Here is a 20,166-nt window from a genome sequence, read left to right on the forward strand (position 1 = left end):
ACAAGGCACAACTGTCCCCAGCTGGGCATCAGCTCACCTGGGACCCCAGCCCCAGAGAAGCCCACCTCCCAAACTTCAGATGCCCGTCGGCCAGGTCAGGAGCCATCCCTGGAAGCCAAATTCATATTTTAAACCAACTTAATGCTACAAACTTAAAAGAAAACAAAGTGCTACCCATCTGAGACCCTAAGTAAACCTAGCTCCCTGAGGGTGGGGGGTATAGGCCTCAGACCACTGCCCCTGCTGCCTCCCTCCAGAAGGCACAGCCTCGGTTTAGCCCAGGTGGGGTGGGGGGACAGGGTGAGGGATAAAGACCTCAGAACCCCAGGTCTGAAGAGGTAACACAAGCCCATCTCCCCACTAGCTGCTAAGTCTGGTTGCAATGAAGACCCCCCCCCCACCACCACCCCTTCTGCATTCCTGTGACAAAAGGAATCAGCCCTGGTCACCTCTGTCCCTGGGGGTCTGTGTGAGAGCTGGGGGAAGGGGGATCCTTAAAGAATCACCCCTTCAACAAACAGAAAAAAAACAACAAAAAAACAAAATCCTTCCAGGGAAGGGAGAGGGACACCTGCAGTAGAGGGGTGTGTGCTGGCGGTTCCCTGTCTTCATCTCACCCTTCTCCACGTGCGGCCTCTGCCTCCCGGTCCCAGCGAGAGGCCCAAACGGAGGAGGGGCCTGCAGCAGCCACTGCGCTGCCCCCACATCCTGTCCCTCTTCCTCAGGAGCACCCTGCTGTCTCCCTCGAGGATCACTTTTACATTCTAAGGCAGGGAAATAGGGAATCCACAGGGAGGGAGGCTCCTGAACTGGCTATTCCGGTTTCCTCGGGAGCTCGTGTCACCTGTGCTGGGACGGCTCCCTGGAAACCATCTAGAATTAGGAGCCGAAGTGCAGTGATGTCCAGAAGCCTGGACAGGTGCTCAGGGGCCCCGCCCCACGCGGCGGGGCGGCCAGGGAGCTGGCCTGGGTCCCTGGGAGCCCAGGCGCCCGGGCACAGCAGACAGTGCTGGCCTGTCTGAGGTCTTACTGGAACCAGAACGATGTCCCTGCTCAAACCCAGGGAAGACACACAAACAAAACTCAACCTGAAATAAATACAAAGGCAGTAAGTGCTCTGCGATACACTGAGGGTCCGAATTACCCCTCAGAAGGCAGTGGCAGGGCCTTTCCCTGGACCTGGTCACCTCATCTGTGGCCCCTTCACATTAGAGGTCAGAGGTCAGACGACTGAACGGGCCTCCCCAGGCCCAGCTTCCACTAGGAAGGACAGGACCCCACCCCGATACGATCCTCACCCGTACCCTCCACAAACCCCCGGCAGCTTCGGCGGGCAGGACGCGGGGGCAGGAAGGAGAGGAGACCCCCGTGCCCTAAGGGTAGCATCTGCGTCCAAGGTCCCCGTGCAGGCAGAGGGCCTGTCAGTCTGCCTGTGAGGAGGTAGAGACAGTGGCGGAGCGGCTGGGGGCAGGCGGGGTCACTCAGTTAATCAGCAGGTCCCCAAAGTCATAGGAGTCGAAGAGGTCGCTGATGCCCTCACCCCCATCCAGGCCCCATAGGTAGTCATCTTGGTCCAAGGGCGGAGAGAAGCTGATGAGAGGGGAGCTGTCGGTCAGGAACTGGTCCTCGGTCTGCTGCAGAAGGGGCTGCGGCAGCTCCAGCATGCTGTCCGTGGCCTCCAGAGGGACCAGGGACGGTGGCGGCAGCAGGGCCTGCTGGGAGGTCAGCGATGGCGCTGGAGACAAATCGACAAGGGTTATGACTGGCCCTCGGGCCCAGAAGCCCTTGGTCAGACCTCAGAGCATAAGAACAGCCCTCCGGCTCTCCGGATGACTGTGTACGCTTCTCTTCTCTCCCACCCTGCCCCACGCCTCGTGGCCCAGGGACACCCTGCCTTTCCCGGCACCAGCTCCAGGAACTACCCTCCTTCTCCGCACTATCCCCTCTCCTGGAAGTTCCTCCTGCTCCTTCAGCAGGGATAACACTGAGAGGGCACGTGGCCAATGTGGAGAGGGCCCTGGCCCTGGCCCAGAGCTGGCTTCTGGGCGGGCCTCACCACCCACTGCTCCTTTCGGGCCTCAGGCTGTACAACTGAGCTGAAAACCTTGCCCTTGCTTATGTCGGAGGGTCCCCCACCTCTGCCCAAGGTCTCAGAGGACAACTGAAGTGAAAGTAGTTTTCACTTTGGACGGCTGTGCGCTTGTTGACAGTGGAGTGAGAAGGCAGACGAGGCAGGAGGGAGCACAGGGTGGGGCACAGGTCTGGAGTTGGAGATAGGCACTGGGAGGTGCCCGGAGGGACAGATGGCTGGTGCAGGGAGAAGCCCTGGTCCCGGGGCCAGGCCAGGACTCAGGAGAGATCACTAGAGTAGAGCTGGGAGTCTGGGCTATTGCCCAAGTTCTACCACCAACGTGCTGTGTGACCTTAGGGAAGTCACTGGCCCTCTCTGGGCTTCAGTTTTACTTGTATGTAAAATGAAGGGTTGCGTTAGATCAGGGGTCAGCAAGCTTCTGTAAAGGGCTGGTAGTATGTTAGGCTTTGCAGGACACTTACGGTCTCTGTCACAGTCACTTTCTTTCCCCCCTACAACTCTCTAACAATAGGAAAACCATTCTTAGCTCACAAACCATGTAAAAACAGGCTACATTTGACCTGCAGGCAATAGTTTGTCAATCCTTGAGTTAAATAAAAAAATGGAATCCAATCTATGTTCTGTAGATCGTCCCAAACACACCTCTTCTATCAGACCGGTTCTAGCTCTGCATTTGTTTAAACACCAGGGTTCTACTGAAGGAAATTCTGCTGCTAAGAACACAGAAAGTGGAACATTGGCCTACAAGGCCTCGAAGAATCCTGCCAGTCTGAACTGATGCCTGATCCCAGTAAAGGGAAAAACCCTTCTAGTGGCGGGGCCTTCACAGGTTCCCATTTCTACTCCTTCCGGACTCCCACCCTCCCTGGGAAGCCCGCAGGGGCCTCTCCTACCTCTTTACTCCCTGGCAGCTGCCTCCTACTACTTCCTGCCAAGTGTAGCCAGCTGTTCGCTGTTCCGTCCACATCCCAGCCAGGGCTGAGCCAGGATCCCCCTGCCCTGATTTGTTCTGTGCCGTGTGGAGACAGCACTGGGCTAGGAATGTGGAGGCTAAGGTTCAAAGACACAGCTCTGTTGTCTCCCAGCTGGGAGACCTGGGGCAAGTCACAACTCCTCTCTGCCTCAGCTTATTATCTCTAAACTGGGAATAATAAAACCTACCTCAAGAATTGCTGCGAGGATAATGTAAGAATGGGTGCATCTGGTACAGTCGTGGTTCAATAAACCTTAGTGATTCTCGCCCAAGAACGTGTTGAGCCTTCCTCGTAAAACCTATAGTTTCCATTTACTGTGGGCTCATTGAGTGCCGGGGGCTTTGCTGTTAGTAGCTGTCATAGAAGCAGCAGTACTAGTGGCAGTGGCAGTAACAATGATAATAACAGCCATCTTTTATTGCTAGGCACAGCTCTAAGTGCTTTAGATATATTAACTCGTTTAATTTTCACGACGACCTATGAAGTAGATACTATTAATTACTAAGCCCAACTTACAGATGAGGAGATTGAGGCAAAGAGAGGTCAAATAACTTGTTCAAGGTCACATAGCTGGTAAGTGGAGGAGCTGGGATTCAAATCCAAGCCCCTCTTCCCTGAAGCAGGCTCAGCCTGCCAATGAGACAGGGAATGCACACATGTGCGGGAGGACTACACCCCGGCCGCTGGGTGGCAGGTCGATACCCAACAAATGTTGATGTGGAAGAGGAAACCGAGGCCAGCTGCACTCCCCACCTTCTGTTCCCCTGGACAGAGGGCCCTACCTGGGGATGCCGTGGGTTCCAGGATCCCAGGGTTGGTGCTGCTGCAGGGCTGAGCAGAGTCAGGAGTGGGGCTGAGGGTGGACGTGGAGGGGACAGGCTCTTTGGCAGGGCTGTCTGGTTCCTGCATCTCCTCCGGGCACAAGTAGACTTCGATGGGCCCCTGCGTGCTCTTCAGATATATCTGCAGGTTTTCCTGGAGGAGGAAGAGAAGCCAGGTCATGGCTCTGGGCAGCTGCACACTTACTCATGGGTCAGCATATATGAATGGACACATGTGAGCAAGCTCAACTCCTGAGCTGGGCCCGGAGGCCTGTGGTCAACATCTGCTGCTTCTGCCTGCCTGGCCCCCAGGCCTCTCCTTTTAGGGAGAAAGCCTGGATTTTCCTTTGGGAAATCACTCTGCCTCCCCTCTCGTCATGTAGGGAGCGGGAGGCAGCACCTGCCCCAGCTCCAATGGGCGAGCCTGGGATGCAGGATGAGAAAGGCAAAGTGACGGTGACTGTGCAGGATGGCACGTGACTCAGGTCAGTCCACCCAGCATCAGGCCAGGACCCGGAAATGGAAGCTCCCTTTGCACGGGGCTTGCTGAGCTGGTATCATGAACACTATCTCTGCTGCAAGGGGAGAGCCCACCTGGGAACTGAGTCGGCACAGAGAATGGCACAGTGAGAGGAGGAGCATGAGGGGAACTTGGAGTCATAATGGGAGCCCCTGGGTCCAGCCTTGCCTGCAATCCACACTCCCCCTGGATCTGTCACTGACCTCCCCTCTCCCCTCCCCCGGAAGCCAGTTGGACTTGTCTTTCTGTTCCCCGTAACCATGAGTCCTGATGCTTGGCTTTCCCACCCCTGCCTCTTGTCCACAACATACCGGCAGCCTAAGCCACCGCTGACTACACACCCGCCATTCCTGCAGTACCCTCCTTGCCCTACTTCACCCGGCAAACATCCTGCTCGATAACACTGAGATAAGTTTGACAGGTGATTAATAAACTTAGTGTGGTGATCACATTGTAAGGTATACCACTGTCGAGTCATTATATTGTACACCTGAAACTAACACAATATTGTGTACAACTACATGTAAGTAAGTAAATAAGACAGTTTAAAAACAAAATCCTTTCAAAATCTTTTTTCTTGAAATATTCATTAATGTTTATTGCATGTAACATATTTAAAATAGTTTTCTTGAAATATTAATGTTTAAAAAAAAATCCTATTCATTCTTTAGGACCCAGTTTAACTGTCACCACCGATGGGCGCATCCTCCAACTCTCCTTTCTCCCGGCCCTCAAAGCACATCTTCCATCTATAAGTCACAGCATCCCTGCTTGCTTGGGTCTGTCCCCTCTAGGTCTGAGCTCCGCTGAGACGGTGGGCGGGGCCTTATTTATCTTAAAGTTCTTCCATTAAACAAATTACTTCTTGAGCCCTTATCAGGCTCTGAGTTGGACGTTTCTCACTCCTTATAGAGCTCAGAAATAACCCACATGAGAGGAACATACTTTTGTGGAGTTTATACTCTAATGGACGAAGCAGAACATAGGCATGTAAACACCAAGATATTGGTTATGAAGTCTGGGGGTGATCAGGGAAGGCTTCCTGGTGGAAGTGATGCTCCAGGTGAGACGTGTAGGATCAATAGCAGTAAACCAGGCAGAGAGAGGGAAGAGCATCTCAGCTGGAGGGAACAGCATGTGTGAAGGTCCTGCACTGGGGACGAGCTTAGCGTGGTGGGGAAACTGCAGGCAGGTGGGTGGCTGAAGCAGACAGAGAAGAGGAGCAGCATGCGAGAGGAGGTTGGCAGCGTCAGAGCAGAGAGGGCCTCCTGGGGAGTGTCAAGAATTTTGGTCCTGCCCCTGGCTCAGTTGGTTGAGCATCATCAGTGCACTGAGAGGTCACTGGTTCGATTTCGGTCAGGGCACATGGGGGCATGCAGGAGGCAGCAGATCATTGTTTCTCTCTCTCTCATTGATGTTTCTCTCTCCCTTCCTCTCTCTTCCTCTCTCTCTAAAATCAATTAAAAAAAAAATAATGATTTTGGTCTTTAATCCAGGGCCTTTTAAAGCATGAAAGGATTACTGTGAGCACTAACGCTGCTGTGTGTGGGCACACGTGCATGTGTGCAGGACCACAGGGGCTGGTGGGATGCAGAGAGAAACCAGAAACAGGTTTTTCTCAGGCCAGAATCTGTTGCCCTTTCCAGCTTCTGTCATTTCTGCCCCAGTTCAGAGACCACTGATCCTGCCGTGGGTACCAGCATGGACTGGGGTAGCTTGGGGCTGAGCGGTGCCTGGGACAGAGACTGCAGAGCTTCCCGGCACCCTCCTCACCCTGCTCGCCACCAAGTACTTCCCCTCTCACCTCATTCCTGTCGGGCACTTCCAGTCTTGTCTGCGGAGGGGCCTTGACAGCGATCACGGTCTGCTCTTTAAAGGTGCCGATAGCACGGATGTCCTGGTAAGTCACATAGGCCAGTGTGGGGGGCAGGAGAGTCAAGGAAGTCAAAATTCACACCCAGCCCGACAGGCAGGGATCCAATCCACTTCTCCTAAGCCTCTGAACATTTTTTTCTCACTCCTTTTATAATCCCAGAAGTAACCCCAAACTGTAACCTGTTCTTTTAATATCATAAGTTACCTTGGATCCCTTTAGAAAGCAAATGAGGATATAAATCATTTTTTTAAATGTTGCCTTTTATCAGGTTTTACATAAAAGGCTTCATCTCTCAAACTAGAGAAGGCAGGAAGATATGTCTTTTTTTCCTTTTATAATCCTGTCTTGCTGATTTTCAGTAAGGAAGATGTCTTATTTATTTAAAATTTTCACAATGCCTAGCATCTGTCCAAAAATACAAAGCCATATCCAAAAACCAATTAGATGGTGAAACTATTTGGGGAGAATGTATGAAAGGCCTTAGCAAAGTCCATACTCTGTGACCTCATCATTTCAAACCTAGGAATCTGACCTAGGGAAATAAGTTTTAAAAAAATAGGACAATGTTCTATATACAAAGGCATTCATCATTTTGTTGCTTCATAGGAGCAGAAATCTAGAATAGATCTAAATGTCGATTTTAGGCCTTATCAACAAACCAGAGTGTAATCTGAGTAGGATATTCTCAAACAAACTATTTTAAATATGAGGTTAAACCACATGAGATTGCTGTTTTTGTAGATAAAAAATGGTTCAGTATCAACAATTTCATGTGGATCTACCACATAGGAAGGATTTGTAACTCTGAAAACTGTCTATGGTAGTATACTAAGGGGAGAAAAGCAGGATATAAAGTGTTATGCACAGCAGTCACACACTATCCTATATAATAAAAGGCTAATATGCAAATTGACCGACAGTCGGAATGACCGGTTGCTATGACATGCACTGACCAACCAGAAGCAGGGCTCGTGGCTGATGAGCGCTACGGCAGTGGCGGGATCCTCTCCCGCCTCCGTGGTAGCGCTAAGGATGTCCGACTGATGGCTTAGGCCCGCTCTCCATCGCCCAAGGGCTCCCGGACTGAGAAAGGGTGTAGGCCAGGCTGAGGGACACCCCCCCCCAAGTGCATGAATTTCATGCACCGGGCCTCTAGTATTTAAATAATACACAGTCTGTGTATGCTTAAAGAACAAATGTTATGGTGGCTGTTATTTCTTTCCTCCATTTTGCAGATTTAAAGAAATGTACTGTATGCTTAAAGAACAAATGTTATGGTGGCTGTTATTTCTTTCCTCCATTTTGCAGATTTAAAGAAATATACTTGTCTTACTTGTACTATGAGAAAATAACTTCAACAGAGTCAAGAAGAAAAGCCACCCAGAAAGGAAAAAGCAGATATGCCAGACCCCAGGGGAGGTACTGTATCAACTCTGGATAGATATGAGAGCTTGCAACAGGCCCAGCTCCCTGACAACCTTCTCCCAACCAAAGAGGATATTTCTTGTTGGCCTTGTCCTCGGTCAGGTGCTTGAAGTTCAGAGAGCAGCTCTGGATGAGCTGGTCCAAGGCCTGCTCCATACTCATCAGCTCCTTCAGCTCCTGTCCCAGCTGCTGCTGCTTCCCAGGCCGGGTGGGGTCTTCAAGTGCTCCCCTGCCCCTGGGAACAGAGCAGCCCCCCAGTGTCAGTCTTAGTGCACAACCGGGGACCCCAACCTGAGTACTGCTGCGCAGAGCTGCAGATGTGCAGATGGTGTAGATCCCCAGGATGAGGCCATTCTCATGGTCTACAAGGGTGCTCCTGGGTTGTGCAAACCAGCAGTGCTGTCTAGCTCCCAGGGAGCTGCTAGGAATTGAACCGTGACGTTTGAGGGTTGGGCTAGGCAGGGAAAAGTAACAAGTCAGGGCATTACCTCACTTGTGGAGGGCTTTCAACTCTATCCACCCTTGCCCCAGCCTCCCCCATATGGCAGGGAGCTAGAATGACCTCAGTCCTGACCCCCCTGCCTGGGTTCTCTTAGGGTTCATGCCAGGGGCTGCAGGTCTGCTCTTCAAGACCTTGTAGCAGTGAGGAGAGGAGCCTGGAGTACTCATCTCTCTGAGCTGGAAGGAGTCTGGGTTATTAACTCTCAGGTCCCTGGGGACTTTCCTAAACGAGAAGAGGGAAATCTTGGGATCCCTGACTCAAGAGAATGCAGTCCTCCGGGCCTTTACACATCCTAGAAAGCACTCTCCACCCTATGCCTGCCATGCACTCCTAATATTGCTCCAGCATATACACCTGTTCTTCCACTCTGCTCTTAGATACACTGGCTCCGCCCCCAACGTATAAGCCTATTGGATATTGCTCTTGGCCCACCCCTGCCGCTTGTGCCCATTGGACGCTGCTCTCAGCCCCACCCCTGACATTCACACCCACTGGATATTGCTCCTGGCTCTGCCCCCAGCACGTGCAGTCATTGGTGCCCCCAGCCCCAGCCCAGGCACTCACACCCACTGGATGTTGTTCTTGGCCTTCTTGCGGATCAGCTGGATGCCCTCCAGCACGTTGGTGATGTCATAGATGCGCCGCTTCTGCACATCCAGCACCTCAGCAGCCCAGTTCAAGTCCAGGACCCCATCCTTGGACTCACTCAGGAGGTAAATGAACTTCTTGGTGAGCAGCCCCAGCGATGTGTCGTACCGAGTCTTCTCCCCGGGGGACTTGGGTGCTAAGGAGGAAAGGGACCCAGTCATTGCTCAGAGAGGGCCTGCCTGGGGCGCCTCCTCCAGTGACCTGGACCCATTCAGTACCACCCTTCACATGAGCACCCACTTTCCACTGTGAGGCAGGGGGTCATTCACTACCATTGTCCAAACTGGAAGCCTGATACCTCCGGAGGGAAAGTGATTTGCTCAAGGTCTCACAGTTAAGGGCAGTGTCAAGGCTAGAAACCAAGTGTCCTAATACCTGGTTCAGAGGACCTTTCTACCACAGCTTAGGCAGCTATATCACCACCACCACCACCAAATGCTTACTGTGTGTAGAGCACTGTTCAAAGCAATTTCCACAGACAACAAATTTAATCCTTACAACACCCTATAAATTTGGTGTATAACCATACCCATTTTATAGATGAGAATACTGAGGCACAGACAGGTTAAGTCACTTGCTCAGCTCACTCGGCTAGAAAGTGGCAAAGCTGGGATATAAATCCAGGCAGCCTGGCTCCAAGTCTTCCTTCTTAACCATTACTCTATCCTGCCAGTTATGTCATGAACTTGGAATTAGGGTAGGGAGGGAATGACCAGCTCGGACTTGAGAACATTCTTAGAGGCTTGCCTTTTCTTTCTCTGTGCAGCCCAGTGGTTATCTGAGAGGAATCAGTCCTACAATATCGAATGGGGCAGGTTCATGAAAAGGTCCCTTTCTTAATGAAGCTGATGTCACAAGACAGCACATCTCAGCTGCAACATCTGAAACCACAAGAGAACTTTTGCAATAAAGTGACTTGCAAGTCATACAGCAAGTGGATGTCCAAACTAGTTCAGGAAGCGGAGTTTTAGAGAGTCTCAGATTCCTCTAGAACAGTGGTTCTCAACCTTCCTCATGCCGCAACCCTTTAATACAGGTCCTCGTGTTGTGGTGACCCCCAACCATAAAATTATTTTTGTTGCTACTTCATAACTGTAATTTTGCTACTGTTATGAATCATAATGTAAATATGATATGCAGGATGTATTTTCATTGTTACAAACTGAACATAATTAAAGCTAGTGATTAATCACAAAAACAATATGTGTTTTCCGATGGTCTTAGGCGACCCCTGTGAAAGGGTCGTTCGACCCCCCAAAGGGCTCGCGACCCACAGGTTGAGAACCGCTGCTCTAGAAGGAGACTTTAGAATCCCTTAACATATAGATGACAAGTGTTTGGCACACAGGCTGCTTTTTCAACCGGTGCACGTAGGATCCTTTGAGAAAGAGCTCTGGGCACGTCTACCAATCAATTGGGAAGGAAACCTTCTTACTATTCCTGCTCTAGCTGTACCTCCTTTTACAGATGAGCCAACCGTAAAGGTTCACAGAAGAGGAGTGGCCGGTCAGGTCAGGGCACAGCCCTGCCAGGACCCCCAAATTCTTGACCCTCGTGCTTCCCACCCAGTCACATGTCTTCTTCATTAGGTTTCTGTCCCCCAAATTAGTGTTCTCTCTACCACAGGTGCGGAAACTCCCACGCTAACAGAACGCTGACTGCAAATATCGAGGCGGGAAACCTCCTCTGGATCTCAGCCTGAGGTGGCTGGGGTGGGGTTAATCCGAGCTTCACTCCCCTTTGCCCCCCTTAGTTAGCGCTCTGTCTGCAGGTGGGAGGAACACCCTGCTTCTCCCTGAACTGGATTCTCTCTTTTAGAAAAGGTCAGATTGAATGAAATACAAACAAAAGTGGTAAGTTCCCAAACAAATCGCTGGTCGTCATGTTTAGAACCAAGAGCAAGCAGTGTATAGTGTGAGAGAAGCAGGACAAGACAAGGCGGGCGTCCGGACTTCACGTACCAGCAGTGTGACCTTGGGCAAGACACTCTAGCTCTGGGTCTCAAGTTGTTTGATCAGTAAAAGAGGGGGGATCCTACCTACCTGGCAGGACCCAGTGAGAGAGCACACAGGAAACCGTTGTCTGCACCAGGAAGTGTGCTACAAATATTCCTCCTGATGATTTGGGCAGGGCTGCTGCCCTCTGCCCCTGCCCACCCCACCCCTGTCTCCTGAGTCTGCCCCCAGATGCCCCATCAGCACAACTTACTTTTCGGGCTGGGGAGGCCATCCACTCTAATGAGCTTCCCCTTGGGAGTCTGGAATTCCAGGACCGCAGGCCTCCCGATGCCTTCCAGGTCCAGCTTCCTTTTGGCCTTGGAGAGAGATGGGAGGGAGAGGCAGAGTTTGAGAATCATTCCTCCTCAGTCTTTTCCCAACCTGGGGGCCAAAGCACTGAGGCCACCAGCAGCCACTTCCTGCCTCAGTTTACCACCAATCCTGCTGAAACATCACTGTACTTGGGAAGGAAATAGCAATGACCTTAAAAGTGACCTTTCAAGGGAAGGACGTCCTATTTTCTGAGAGGCACACAACACTCCCATCCTCCGAGGCCCAGGGCACTTGAGACCCTACCAAAGCCAGTCTGGCCAAGGGCTCAGAGTTCCTTAATAACAGGCCACAAGGTCACTTCCACATCTGCCCCTTCCCCCACGCACAGAGGATGATGCAGGAAGGGGTGGGTGGGGCCTAAACCACATCAGCCTGGGGAGAGCACCCCCCCCTCTGCAGAAGCAGCTGGTGCAGCCACAGTAGGTGCCCATCACAGCCCCACAGCTGGCCCTTATCAGGGTGGGGCTGGGCATCCACCCAGGCCCAGGGGACTTCCTGGATCAGTGCCACACCCCAGGGAGGTGCCCGCACTGGGAAGCAGTGCAAACATCCCCCACCCCATGTTTGGGTTCCAGCTCAAGGGCCCAGGGCCTCCTGAATAGACTCCATTTGCCATTCTTTCTTTGTGGAGAGGGGCAGACAATGAATCCTTCCCCTGTGTCTTAAGGACAAGCAGCTGAGGTCCCCTGCTCCCCCTCCCTGTTCCTGCCAAGCTTGGGAAACACCTGCTGGGGAAATCAAACCACAGACCCATCTGCTCCTCTACACCCCATTGCCACCCGGCCCCATTAGGCCCAGAAGCTGAACTGGCCCGGAAGGGGCCTCTCTCCTGGTTAGGGTTGGGCAGGGGCAGGGCTAGGGCACTGGGGCACTGGGACACGGGGGTCAGAGACCTGGGCTTGCATCTCCCAGCTCCTTCACAGGGGAGCCGTGTGACGTGGAGAAATGCTCCCCACCTAGGACCTGTTTCCTCCTTCGTAAAATGGGGCAGAAAGAGTGCTTAGCCTGTGGCTCAGCGCACAGTGGATGTTCGGGAAATGCAGTGCCTTCTCCCAAACCCAATCTCAGCCTCTCCACACACACTTCTGGGGGTCGCTGAGCCCGTTTTCTCCCTCTCCCCGCCCCCAGTCACCCTTACCCTGGTTGGAGCAGAGAGGCCTATTTTAACCTTTGGTGGTGGGGTCATGCTCGGCAGGGTGGAGACTTCTAACCGCTGCTGAGCACAGCTGGGCTGACAGGTGTGGGAGGCGATGACAGTTCTAGCTCTAAGCTCCCCTCAGAGTTCCCCCCTCCCCCGCCTGCTCCAGGAAGTCTTCTTGGATTGGTTTGAGGAGCACTGCTCCTCGGTTTCTCTCCTCCACACCTACCCAGACCTGGACATAATCCAAACGCCTCCCTGCTCATTCCTCTTTAAGTCTCTCTGGAATATTCCTTTACTAACCTCCCAGCTAGTGACACCCTAGATTCTAGGGAAGGTGACCTTCTCTGGCCCCATCTTGCCTCTAGTGCCCCCGCATTCCTCACCTCACTCAATCTTCCCAACACCACTAATCCTCATCTTACGGCTGAAGTAACTGAGACTTGGTGAGCTCCAAGGCCTTTTTATCAATCCAGATAAAAGTTATTGATCCCAGAATCCTTCATCCATTCCTCAAAAGGAAGGCCAAGGGCAGGGAGAAGGGAAGCCAGGCTGAGTTCTCCCTGAGGCAGAAGTAGGGCAAGCCAGAATCCCCCCACCCCCACCCCCCTACCCCCTACCGGACAGGAGCCAGCCCTGCTGAATCCCAGAACATACCAGGAAGAACCCCTCTCCCTGCAGATGGGAAGGAGGGAGGACCTTGAACAGAGTACCTTGCCGGCCTATCATGTGCTCACCGGTCCTGCAACATCAGTATTGGCAATCTCTCTTGGAAGAGAAGTGGAGACTCAGAGAGGTTAGCCACGTGCCCAAGGTCACACAGCCAAAGGGCAGAGCCAGAGCTTGAACCCAGGTCTGTCTGATTCCAAAGCCATGCACCAGGCTGCTCCGCTCCATCCCGCACACATTCCCTCAGAATCTGCTGGAATTTGGGCCAAGGCCTGCCTATACCCTCCTGCCCCATCACTTTTACACACACACACACACACCTGCCTGCCTATACCCTTTTACCCCCATCACTTTTACACACACACACACACACACACACACACACCTGCCTGCCTATACCCTTTTACCCCCATCACTTTTACACACACACACACACACACACACACACACACCTGCCTATACCCTTTTACCCCCATCACTTTTACACACACACACACACACACACACCTGCCTGCCCTATAATCCTTTTTACACCCCATCACTTTTACACACACACACACACACACACACACACCTGCCTATACTCTCCTGCCATCACTTTTACACACACACACACATACACACACACACACCTGCCTATACCCTTTTACCCCCATCACTTTTATACACACACACACACTTCCTCTCCCTTCTCTCACCCTTGTCCTGCACTCTCAAAGTCCCTAAGCAGCAAAGTGTCCCTCACCCGAGGACATGTCACCGTTATGCATTGTCCAGGGCAAGGTCAGCCATGGGTGGGCCTGAGCCTGCAGAACACACGTGGCAGAGGACAAGCCCAGAAGGATGAGGACCAAGGAGAGGCTGAGCACAAGCCGTGGAGTCAGATGCACCTGGGTCCCCATCTAGCCCTCCCACCCCGCTTCTTAGCTGGCCAAGTCAGTTGACTTCTTGAGTCCCACCTGTAAAATGAGCTAAGCTGCTCAACCTCTGCTCAGGATTCCGTGAGACAGCGCAGCAAAGCGCTTTGCTCACGCAGGGGAGGTGCTATCACTACGGCGCCAGGAGCAGCGAAGGGGGAAAGTTCAGAGGTGAGCTGAAAAGACAGGGACGTGCCAAGAGCAAAAGTCTGGAACCACGCCCAGCGGCCAGCTTGGCTCTAACCTGGACCCTCGTGGGCAGCCCTTGGGGCTGTTTCTTAAAGGCCTAGTTAAGGTTAGAGGCCACCCAGCCAATCCCAAGGCAGAGGACCAGGCTCCTTTCTCAGGCCAGAGCCTGCTAGACACACCCAGCAAGGCGAGGAGGAGCGAGGAGAAGCGACCTGCCCAAGGTCACACAGGGAGGAGAGCCAGGCCTCTCCTCAGCCCCAAGCCCTAAGTTAGACGCTGCGGGTAGGAGCAAGTGTAAGGCCTTGCTCGAGAGCCTCACTTCCAGATCCCAGCTTGGGACTCTCTGAGCCGACATTTATTTCCTCCTCCGACCCGTCTTGTAGGGTTGTTCGTTAAAATGTTCCTTTTCTTTCACGGTTCTCAGAGGAAATTTGGAAAATATCGAGAAATTAAAGGGAAAGGAGAACAGTGCAGAACCCCCCCCTCTTCCCAGGTTCCCTCGGGGCTGAAAGGCGATGATGCAGTGTGCTTGGCTGGAGTAAGGACGCCACAGACAAAAGCACTGGACAGTGAGCGCAGAGTCCTGGGCTCTGGCCTTCATCCCGCCTTTGAACGTGGTTGCCACCTCTGGGCAGTGCCTGAGGTTCCCTTTAAACAGCAGCTCACTGACAAATCCTGCTCAGCCTGCACTTTGCAGCCTGGCCACAAAGCAAGCGGCCACACCCAGGGTTGGGTTTGGAGCTGCTCCAGGTCACACCCTGGTAAAATGAGTAAGCAGGGGGCCAAGGCCTGCCCACAGGGCTGTGGGCACTAGGCATCTGAGAACTGACAGGAGAGGGGGTGCTGGGCCTGGTCAGCCTTTAGGGTGGTCGGATGCAAGGAGGCTCTCCCACCTCCTGGCTTGTCACTTGGACAGGCGGCTTCGCTCAGTTTCCTCATCCGTAAGAGGCCTCATCCCAGGCATCTTGACCAAGATAACGAATGTGACGAGCAGTGCCTGGCACACAGCAGGCTTTCAGTGAAAGAGAGCCCTTCTGGCTGTGATTACGGAGCCCCTCTGGGAGGGAGGTACAAACAGATGCACTCAGGCTCCTCTGGGAGGGAAGCAGTTCAAAACCACAGCTGTTACCGAAACTCCGCCTGGGTGCCTGTACGCAGCTGGCCAGAGGAGACGGGGCCAGCCACTAGGCCCCTTCCTGGGGGAAGCAGTCTTCCGAGAAGGCGGAGGGTCACCTGCCCGGGGGTCACACACATCCCCGGATGGCCTTGGACAGGAGCCTCAATTTCCCCCTGTGACAGGGTGCTACGAGTGCCATCTACTTCACAGGGTTCAAATCTGGTTTAGGCTGTAAAATGCTGAACACAAGATAGACACCTAGCCCTAGTTATCCTTGGCTGCTTGGCCTGTAAAATGAAAATAGCTCTCCTTCCTCCTCGTTAGACATGGCAGGCAGGAAGGGACTCTGGGAAGATGAAGGCCTTGAAAATGGGCAAAGCATGATTCCAGTAGCAGAGAATTGGGGCCCTGCCTGCATCCAGCAATGGCGAGGGTTATGTGCCTGTTGACTGGCACAGGTCTGACCAGATGCCTCTAGGGCAGTGGTTCTCAACCTTCTGGCCCTTTAAATACAGTTCCTCATGTTGTGACCCAACCATAAAATTATTTTCATTGCTACTTCATTACTGTAATGTTGCTACTGTTATGAATCGTCATGTAAATATCTGATATGCAGGATGGTCTTAGGCGACCCCTGTGAAAGGGTCGTTCGACCGCCAAAGGGGTTGCGACCCACAGGCTGAGAACCGCTGCTCCAGGGCATGGCCTGACCCCTGTACCTGACCGTATTCACCACTCACAACTAAGCCAACCCACAACACCCCCTCCCTGGGGCCTGCTTCCAAAACCCAGGACCTGGAGCTGGAAGTGGCCTGAGATGAGTTAGCACACACACATATTCCAGAAAATGAAACTGAAGCCCAGGCTGGGGCTAGGACTTGTCCAAGGACACACAGTGAATTAGTGGCAGTTAAAACCAGAAACCAGGCTCTCCAAGTCCCCCCACCCACCACCCCCTCGCATTCCCCTTGGGCTTTTCCCACTCCACCCTCACCGGATGGTTGTTTAGATTCTCATGGACTCCATCCAGGGATTCCACTCCCACAAAACACATCCTGTGCCTCATGCCACCTCACTTTGGGCCCTCCCTGGCAGCAGGCTTGGGGGCTCGAGGAGGGAAGAGTCAATCTGAACAGGGAGCTGCCCCCAACTTGCACCTGCTACTGGCTGTCTGGGAGGGAAAAGTGGGCCTGGGGGAGCACCCAGGGTAGATAATGGGGAAGGAGTTGGCTGGATGGGAAATTTGGATTCTCTCCAAGCCATACTGGACCTGAGAGACCCCCACCGCCACCTCCCCCCCACCCCCCCACACACACACACTTTAAAGTCCCTACAGCATCCGCAGGCCTAGCTCTGTGCCAGCACAGCAGGTGCCCAGTACTGGTTTCTGGGCCCAACAATGAATGAAGAAGAATGAATGAATGACGCACGGCTGGCTCCCTGGACTTCCCCAAGGTCACAGGGTGCACTCGGGATGGTGGGTTGGGTCTCCACACCCCCAGTCGTGCTCATTCCACTCCATTCGGTGGATGAGGTTATTTCACCCCATGCCTGAAAATGAAGGGCTCTTCTCCAGGGGGGTCCCTGGATGGTTCTGGAATCTGAAAGCTCCCCTTCCCCCTTCCCAGACTCAACCAGCTTCACTCACACTGGGCCCCAGGCGCCCCTCCCTCCTTTCCCACACCCGGAAAGCACAGCGGGGAGAGGTGCACGGGGTCCCCAGAATTACCGGCAGCCGGCCAGCCGGCACGCATCGCACAGCTTGGCCCTCAGGTCCGTGGGGAGTGGCGTCCAGGCAGGTGCCGGGCACCGTAGCGGGGGGCACAGTCTGCGGGTACAGCGAGGTGTAGTAGGCGGTGGTGACCGGGCAGAGCTGGGGGCTGCCGAGGCCAGGCGGCCACAGTTCGGTGGGGCTCAAGGCGGGCAGCCCCTTCAGGGGCAGCGCAGCGGCCGGGGCCGGGGCGCGGGGCCCTCGCAGCATGGCCAGCGCGGAGCCCCCTCACCAGGCGCGCCCGCGGGCACCGGCGCGCTCGGAGCCTGCGGCGGCTCACCCGGCCCGGGGCATGGAGCGGAGGCCCGGGGAGGCCGCCAATGGACGCCGGCGGGGCAAGGCCGGACCCTCCCCTCCTGGCCCGCGGCCCAGCGGAGCGGCGCTGGGAGATCCCGGCTCGGAGGTCGCCCCGCGGTGGAGATAGCGGCGGCCGCAGCGCCAGGGGCTGCCCCGCCCCGAGGGCGGCCGCGACCCGGCTCGGCCCCACGCCCCGGAGGGCCTCGGCGCCCGGGGTCCGGCGGGCTCCGGGGAGGGGTCTCCGGCGCGCCCGCGGGCTCCACGGAGAGGCGATGCGCTCGGACGGGGAGGGGACCGATGGCACCGACTCGCTCTCGCCTCGCTGTGCAGCACCCGCGTCTTTCTCCGCCACTTTTTTTTTCTTCTTTTTTTTTTAGCGCCAAACTGCGTGCCGCGAAATTCGGATCTCCCGCGGAAAATGCCGCGCTTCCGTTGGTCGCTGCAACAAATATAGGCTCCACCCTCCGGAAAGGACCGGTCCCCGGTCGGCGATTGCAGCAGGAGTTTTGCTGCTTAAAGGGACAGCCACACCCGCTGCGCAGACCAGGAGGGCGGTCCTGGGGGAAAGAAGGAGCGGCCGGGGTGTGGAGCGCTCGGGGGTGCGCCCGGGTCCCTGGGGGTGGGGCGGGAACAGTCCTGACCTGAGCCCAGAGGCTGCACAGGACCCAGCTGGAGGACTGTTCGTTAGGTGGCATGGCTGCTCTGCTAGCATGGTTGCATGCCTATCCTTTTCCTCACTAAAATGAAAGCCAGGAATCTGTTCTCTTTCTTGGCAGGAGAGGGACGGAGCCTAACAGTTATACCTCTTAATAGGGGGATAGTAACATCCATTGAGCGCCTGCTAGATAATTGCATGTATTTGTTGTTGTTGTTATTATTATTATTAATTTATTTTTTGGTTAATCCTCACCTAAGGGTATTTTTTCCATTGCTTTTCAGGGAGAGTGGAAGGGAGCGAGGGAGGCATGGGGAGAGAGACACGTGGACTGATTGCCTAGTGGTTGCCTCCTGCACCCTGCAACCCTGGTAGGTGCCCCTGACTGGAATCGAACCCACGGCCCTTGATGTGCAGGCCGGTGCTCTAACCACTGAACTCACCGGCCAGGGCTGTATTGTTTTATTTTATTTAACCCAGCAATCCTGGAAAGAGGAATGAGGATCTTCCTGGTGAAGATGGAGACATAGTCTGAGAGGCGGGGTACCTTGGAGAGATTTGCTGATTTGAGAACTAGCAGTCTAATCCGGGACAGGCCAGCTCCTGAGCCCTTGTTTGTTCCAGTAAAAGGTTCCTCCCCAACTCTCCCAAGCTGTGCCCTGCCCCTTGTAGGCATGGGTGGGGGTGGGTGGGGGTCCAGAGTGCAGAGCTGTCTTGTTCACAGTTGTCTTCCCAGAGCCCAACACTCAGTAAATATTAGAATATCTCCAGGTTTCTCCTAAACAATCCTTTTGTTACCAGAGCCTCCCTCCCTCATTCAAAACCTTCACCGTTGATAATACATTTATGTTCCTCTTCTCTCCAGTTTAGAGATGGGGAGGCTCAGAGAAGTGACCTTGGCTATCGAATGGCTGCTGCTGAATTCCAGGGCTGCCGACCCCGCCTGGTGCTGTGTGACTTTTGCATGTCTGAGCCTGGCATTTACAGCCCTTCAGAGTCCGTCCCCAGCTGAATACCTCGTCCTCATCCTCAGATAGTGAGGCCGAGGTGGCAATAATGTGTGATGATTAAGAGCCCAAACTTGGCAGTAGACAGCCTTGGGTTTCAACCCAGGCCCTCTCACGTTACTAGCTGTGTGACCCTAGACAAGTTTTGTAAACGCTCTGAGCCGAGCTTTTCTCATTCCCAGTCACAACCACTTCGTCGGATTCTGGGGAGATTTCATGAAGCGATGCATGGAAAGCTGTCGGCATAGAGCCTGGTTCATAAGGAACCTCGAAGGAGTGGCTGCTGTGTTTACATCTCTGCCATCTCCTTTACTCCAGTCTACATATTCTGCTGGTCCTTCAAGGCCCAGCTTAAACCTCAACTCCTCCAGGAAGCCTTCCTTGACTGCCTCCCCTTTACCAGTCTCTTGCACTTTCAACCTCAAAGGATAGGTGGGAACGCTCCCTGAATGTCCCTTAGCTCCCAGGGCCTGATTTTGCACGCAGAAGGTGAGTAATAAATATTGACTATATGATTCACTCATCTTCCCACAAAGAATGGCCAGGAGGCCCAGAGTCAAGTCCCACTCTTTCTGGCTGAGTGACCCTGGACCAACTGCTTCTTCACTTCTCAACCATCAAATGTGGATAATGCTCTCGCTCTCGGCTTAATTCACAGGACTTCAGAGACACTATGTAAACGGTGGTGGTAAAATCTTAAAGACAGAAAAACTATAAATTGGTGGCGGTTAATATTTATGAGAACCTACTGTGTGCCAGGCTTCCAGCTCTTGGGCATCTCCCCGGATCCTTACAGCACCCCTCTGACACAGGCACTCTCTTTATTCCCATTTTACAGATGTGGGAACCTGGAAGAAATTGTAGCAGAGCAGGTTTGGGGAAGAGGCAGAGCCCCAGGGCCAGGAAAGGAAATGGGGGTGGCAGGGTGGGGCTGAGACCAAAGAAGGGAGCCAGCAAGGGGGCTGAGAGCCAGCTCTCTGCGGTTGAGTTTCGGCCCGCTGGGGCTGGCTTTAGAGTTTCACTGCCTGGGAACTGGTTCCTGCACAAGGTGTGGGGCACAGATCTGCAGTCTGTCTCCCTGAACTTGAATTCCTGCCCCACTCACCCCTAGCATTATATTCTTGGCCTGGCTGCCGGACCTCTCTGAACCTCAACTTCCTCATCTTTGCAACAAGGATGGATCCATAAGGTATTGGATATAAATCCTCAGAGGGGTGC

At 53.8% G+C, this 20,166-nt stretch overlaps 1 protein-coding gene across 1 annotated transcript; it reads right to left on the minus strand.

Moving 5' to 3' along the window:
• Nucleotides 1-442: 442 nt before the first annotated feature.
• On the minus strand, nucleotides 443-17,199 carry E2F2 (E2F transcription factor 2). The gene is made up of 7 exons (XM_006094044.3): nucleotides 16,948-17,199; nucleotides 11,067-11,172; nucleotides 8,775-8,994; nucleotides 7,785-7,943; nucleotides 6,212-6,326; nucleotides 3,849-4,041; nucleotides 443-1,735 (listed from the first exon to the last, which is right to left on the minus strand). Exons 1-7 carry the CDS (start codon nucleotides 17,197-17,199, stop codon nucleotides 1,482-1,484), a joined length of 1,299 nt encoding a protein of 432 aa, XP_006094106.1. The 3' UTR covers nucleotides 443-1,481.
• Nucleotides 17,200-20,166: the final 2,967 nt, after the last annotated feature.

The sequence above is a fragment of the Myotis lucifugus genome, unplaced genomic scaffold (genome assembly GCF_000147115.1).
Source record: "Myotis lucifugus unplaced genomic scaffold, Myoluc2.0 scaffold_128, whole genome shotgun sequence".
In the NCBI taxonomy this organism is placed as follows: Eukaryota; Metazoa; Chordata; class Mammalia; order Chiroptera; family Vespertilionidae; genus Myotis; species Myotis lucifugus.